The 5,131-nt window shown below is 48.1% G+C and overlaps 1 protein-coding gene across 1 annotated transcript; it reads left to right on the top strand.

Annotated features, from left to right (window-relative positions):
• Window positions 1–917: 917 nt before the first annotated feature.
• GP1BB (glycoprotein Ib platelet beta subunit) lies at window positions 918–3,248 on the top strand. The gene is made up of 2 exons (XM_019539051.1): window positions 918–1,136; window positions 2,098–3,248. The coding sequence occupies exon 2, from the start codon at window positions 2,106–2,108 to the stop codon at window positions 2,649–2,651; it is 546 nt and encodes a 181-aa protein (XP_019394596.1). The 5' UTR covers window positions 918–1,136; window positions 2,098–2,105; the 3' UTR covers window positions 2,652–3,248.
• The last annotated feature ends 1,883 nt before the right edge of the window (window positions 3,249–5,131 follow it).

Raw genomic sequence — 5,131 nt, 5'->3', positions numbered from 1 at the left:
GGAAAAATCAATAGATGGTGGGAGATGACAAATGGGGAAAAAACAAAACAAAATGGGTACTTCTGCGCCTACATGAGATTTTCTGTTTTGCCTCTTTTACTTCCTGTCCCACTGCTGGAACATATATGCAGGTGTGAAGGGATACTCGGAGCTGTGCAAATAGTTGGTACAGGGTTCAAATTCCTTTAGGATGAAAGTCATAGAGAGGATTATGGGAATGACTTAGGATGACATTATCATCATCAACCTAGGATGCTGGGTTACTGTACTGAAGCTACTGCTGATCTGTATGAGCTTCCCCCAGCTTTCTTGCAGACCTCTTGCCTAATTAGCATGATCATTGCTTGATCTCTGTGTGGAGAGAGATCTAGTTGGCTGCTATTGCCGAATCTTCTCCAGCCTCAGCAGAGGAAAGTAGCTGCATCAGCAACAGACACAGAAATAGCAATCATGTCAGATGGGAGGCAAGGACAGGTGCCGCTTAGCACTGGATGGCCCTAAGAGATAGTAGCTTTGCTAAGGCTGCTGAATAGCTTATCTACATACTCCCCAGCTGAGGTATGTTTGCATTTAGTGCCCATCTTTCTCTTTGAAGCTCACTACTATTAAGCCTTGCTCTTGTGGTAGCTTGGGGCAGCTTCTGAAAGGGTAGAGCCCCACAGTGGTAGCTGCTGCACAGATGTGCCATTAGTAGTCTCTGCCTTGCCCTGCTTACAGTCCACACCTCTCTGTAGGCAGTCCCATTACTCAGCATGGGGCAAGCCTGCAAGAAGTATAATGAAGACAACCCTTGCGTCCTTCATTCCCTAATGTCCTTTCCCTCCCCTGCCACTAGGCCAGTCTTCATCACTTACATCAGGGCTGGCACTACTGAAGCGTTACTGCAACCAGGACCATTTCCATTTCTCAGAACAGCCCCTCAACAGAGCCTTCCCTCTTCTGAAGATAAGGAGTGAGCTTGCAGGAAGAGATCAGTGGGAGGTGTCCCGGCAGTTTGCCTTCCCATTATCTTGCGCGCACATGTGGGGAAATATCTGGGACTGTTTGCTGCTTGGTTGCAAACACTCCTGGACTGACTGGCAGCCTAGAACGGTCTTCTCTCGTGCTGCAAGGCCAGCGGGAACCGGTCTGCAAAAGTAAGTAGATGCCAAGTGCCACGTGCCCTCCTTTCTTGCCTTTGATTGCTTGTTTGCTCAGGAAAGCATTATGTCTTGCCACTAGCATGCTGCATTGTCCTATCTCTGTACAGTTTCTGAAAATTGATGGTTCTCAGAGTTTTCTGCAATGGCATAGGGTAGCTGCAGCTTTGGCACAGGCCAGTAGCCTTTTTCCTCCTAGTGTCCTGTCTCCAACCATGACCAATGCTAGGTACTTCAGAAAAAGTGTATCCCTTTCCATTATGCATCCCCTGGTGCCTGATCATAGCAGGGACTCACTGTGTGCCCTGACACATGAGGGTTGCTTGTCTGTTCGTTTCATTCTATTGTCCAAACCAGAGAGGCTTTTAGCTGCGCAAATGCCTAGTTCTTTTTTAATTTCTTGCAGCTATTTGCCCCTGTAGTGGTTTGCAGTGTCTGAATGTGAAATTTAGGAATTAGGCACAAACAACTCCATGCACCAGTTCTTGACTGTCTATGATGATTTCCCTTAGTCATGATATTATACCAGTAATAGAGAAATCGGAATCATGAATCTTATATTAGCCGTGGCAGTAGATGCAAAAGAACTAGATGATTTCAGTCTAGTTTCTAGTGTCCCTGCACAAGCCCAAGGGCAAAACAATTACCTGCCTAGTGTTGTTTGGGGTCGGGGGGGCATGGGGAAGGAAAGGAGAGCACCTACTTGCTCAGTGCACCTCTTTAAATGATGTCCTCCCCAGTGGTGTCAGTTCCTTATCTCCATAGGAATCAAATTCACCCCCAAGCTTAAATACGAGTCCTCAGAGGAAACAAAACCCCGTGGCTTGTTCTGTTTGGTCACAAAGTTTCAGGTGCCTGCCTGCCCACTTGCTGCTCTCTTGTGGCAAGCAGCTAAGGTTTGCTCACAAGGTCTCGTGGAAGTCTGTCCGCACGGTGACTGTGTGTATTTGTGTTTCAGAGCTGGAAATGAGCCACTGGATTCTCTTCCTTTCCCTCCTTGGCTTTCTCCCCCTTGGCATGTCCTCCTGTCCCAAGCTGTGCCATTGCAGCTCCAGTATCATTGACTGCACCTCACAGGATCTGACTGAGGAATCCCTCCCCGCTTCCTTCAGTCCCTCAACTAGTATTATCTACCTGAACAACAACAGGCTCTCCTTCATTCCCAACGGGCTCTTTGACAACCTGAAGAGCCTTGAAGTGGTCTACCTGTGGCAAAACCCGTGGGAGTGCGACTGCGACATCCTCTACCTGCATTCGTGGCTTCAGTGGCAGCAGAACCGGACCCTCTATAGAAGCGTGACATGCGCGTCCCCAGCTCACCTGCAGGGCAGGATCATCGCATACCTGTCAGAGGAGGAGATCATCACCACCTGCCAGTACTGGTATTGCAGCTTGGCCTTCCTCTTCCAGCTCTGCCTCTTTGTCCTCATCCTCATCCAGGTTGTCCTGGCCTTCCTCGTTATCTTTTACCTGCGACGGTTTCAGAAAATTGCCAAGAAGCCAGAAGCGTAGCCACTGAGATGCACTCGCATGTAGACATGTAGGCACCCTCTTACTAGAACAGAGCACTGATTGACATCACGAGGGGCTTCAGTCCTCATGCATCTGGGAAGAAGCATTGGTGAAATCGTCTGGCATATGATGCTGAGAGGCAGCCATTTTCTGAGCACCTGGGCCTTGTTTAAAGCAGGACTTGGGACCATATTGACCATTGCCCTGTTCCGGTGTAGCGCATGGTTCGTATCTTGAACTCTTCCAAATGGATAACTCAGGATCGGGACCAGAGAAATGTGGGTGCATACAGAAGTGCTCTGTGCATGTTTTACAGTGCTGTAATTTAGAGCACTTTTTGTAGCACTGTGAAGTTACTGCACTGTTGAACACGAGAGACGTGCAGTGTTTGGGGCAGTCTCTGAGCCTTCCAGGCTAGGAGGCAGGGGGTGGTCCACAGTCTCCACTGGTCAGAAATTTAAAGAAGTTATTTAAAGTACTAATAGAAGGGTTAATGTAAAATGATGTATCCATTTTTAAAGTGCTGTAAAGCCCTGCACTTCTGTTAAGTCACAGCAATAAAGTACTTTGAATGGTGAAAAAAACCAATTTCTGTATACACCCTATACCTTTACTAAACTTATGCAAACAAAGTTGCTTTTCTGAATTGGAGACTGTTACCAGTCTGTTCCTTTCATGAGGCTGAAGAGAAACCCCAGGAGCTGAAAGGAACTGACAGAAAACTGGTAAGAGCCAGGAAAGTCTGAGCTACTGTTGCGACTGTGGGCTTCACAGTCCTTTGTTGCTTGGGGCGGCTGCAGCAGGCCCTTTCTGTGCTAGAAGTTGGAGCTGAATGAGAGCCGTGGCTCACGGCCGCTCCGGTTCTGTCTGGTGAGAGCTGTGGCTGGTCTCGTGTCTAAGCCGCTGGGCTTGGACACGGGGTGTATGGGTGCAGGTCCACATCTCTGCCCTGGCTTCCCATGTGACCTTGAAGAAATCAATGAATGTGCTTCCGTTTCCCTGTCTTGGGACTGGGGATAAAATAGACACCCTTGGAGTTACCCGATTGTGGGGATCAGGGCAGATCTGGGATGGGGGAGGTTTTCTAAAGCCGTCTAAATCTGTTCCCATTTAAATGACTTCAGAGCGAGCAGAGCCAGGCCACAGCAGCGGGAGTTCTGACAATCTCTTCTGAAAATGAAAGGATGTTGAAATTGTAACAAGGTAAAAGGCAAGGTGGAGCAGCTGACATCCAGTGACTCTTTCTTTGCCTGCTCTTAACTAGAGGTAAGTGAAAGTTAACCCAGGGCAATTTAACCTGCTTCATTCAGGGGTAAGCTGTCCTGGCATAGCTTGCACTTAAGGAGGGGTACAAATAGGCAGATGGACAATTGCCCATCAACTGTTGTTCCCTGATAAGTCCCCGTTCCCTGCTAACTCACTGCACTTTGCTTGTTTGTTTGTCCCCTGAGAGTGCACGTTCTCTGGGGCAGGGTCTGTCTCTTATACTGGTTTGTATAGCACCTAGCACACCTGGGGCCTGATTTGAGTCAGGACCTCCAGCAGCAGTGAGTACAATGTCTTTAGTTATTTAGGATGGCCCTGGAATCGTTGTAAAAAACCGAATTGAAAGAATAATGAAGATGCAAATGGCTGTTTCCAGACTGAACAATGTATCCACTTCAAACTCTCACCACCCAGTATGAGAAAAAGCTCCCAATAAGGGAATTGGGTGGGCTGTTACTGTTAAAATGATGTCTTGGAATTAGGGAAAGTTTTCATACCGCTGGAAAAAATACACCTCTTGACTTTGCCACAGTTTGCTCTCAACAAGGACTTTCTTTCCACTCCACTTTTAAATGCAGGATTTTTTTGTTGGTTCTCATGTTTTTAAAACATAGCGTGTGGCTGAAGGCCTCGTGACTTACGAGGGGAGCAGGAGAGGGGCAGGGAGGCAGGAGGGGAAATGGAGAGAAGGAATGAGATTTTATAATGAAAAAGGAGGCCCAACAGCCCCTTACTATCTCAGGGGATTGGTATGGGGATAGCGGGGGATCTTGTTTTCCAATCGCAGTTGTTCTGTGGCAAGCCCAAGGGCATTAATCCTTTGATTTTATCCTTTGATGACATGATCCCATGGGCCATCACATTTTCCTGTTGATCCAGTCTCCAGCCTGCCTTGCAGGATACGTTCAAAGACCACCTGTTTCCTTGGGCTTTGCAGGGCCTCGTATGTACCACGTACCGTTGAGTAGCCAGTGACAAGATTCCTACTCACTTTAATGGGCTTTGGCTCAGGCCCTACGGGGAGACTGATCATGTAGGAGGCAGGAGCCATAGATCTAGGAAGAGCCAGGTATACTTCTGTTTGGATGCAGTGGACGACCGATGGTAGCTGTGTGCATGTGTGAGTTGGGGGGGGAGTGTTGGCTTGGCGGAGTGGCAGTAAATGGATACACAAATTGTAGCCCCATTATTGCAGCGTTGGCCAAAAGGCCCTG

This window comes from Crocodylus porosus, unplaced genomic scaffold (assembly GCF_001723895.1).
Source record: "Crocodylus porosus isolate Cpor-Errol unplaced genomic scaffold, CroPor_comp1, whole genome shotgun sequence".
NCBI lineage: Eukaryota > Metazoa > Chordata > Crocodylia > Crocodylidae > Crocodylus > Crocodylus porosus.
This window is presented reverse-complemented; position numbering and strand designations above follow the sequence as displayed.

Excerpts from the sequence above, each read along its gene's own strand:
- GP1BB (XM_019539051.1), top strand. The coding sequence starts at position 2,106 with ATGAGCCACTGGATTCTCTTCCTTTCCCTCCTTGGCTTTCTCCCCCTT.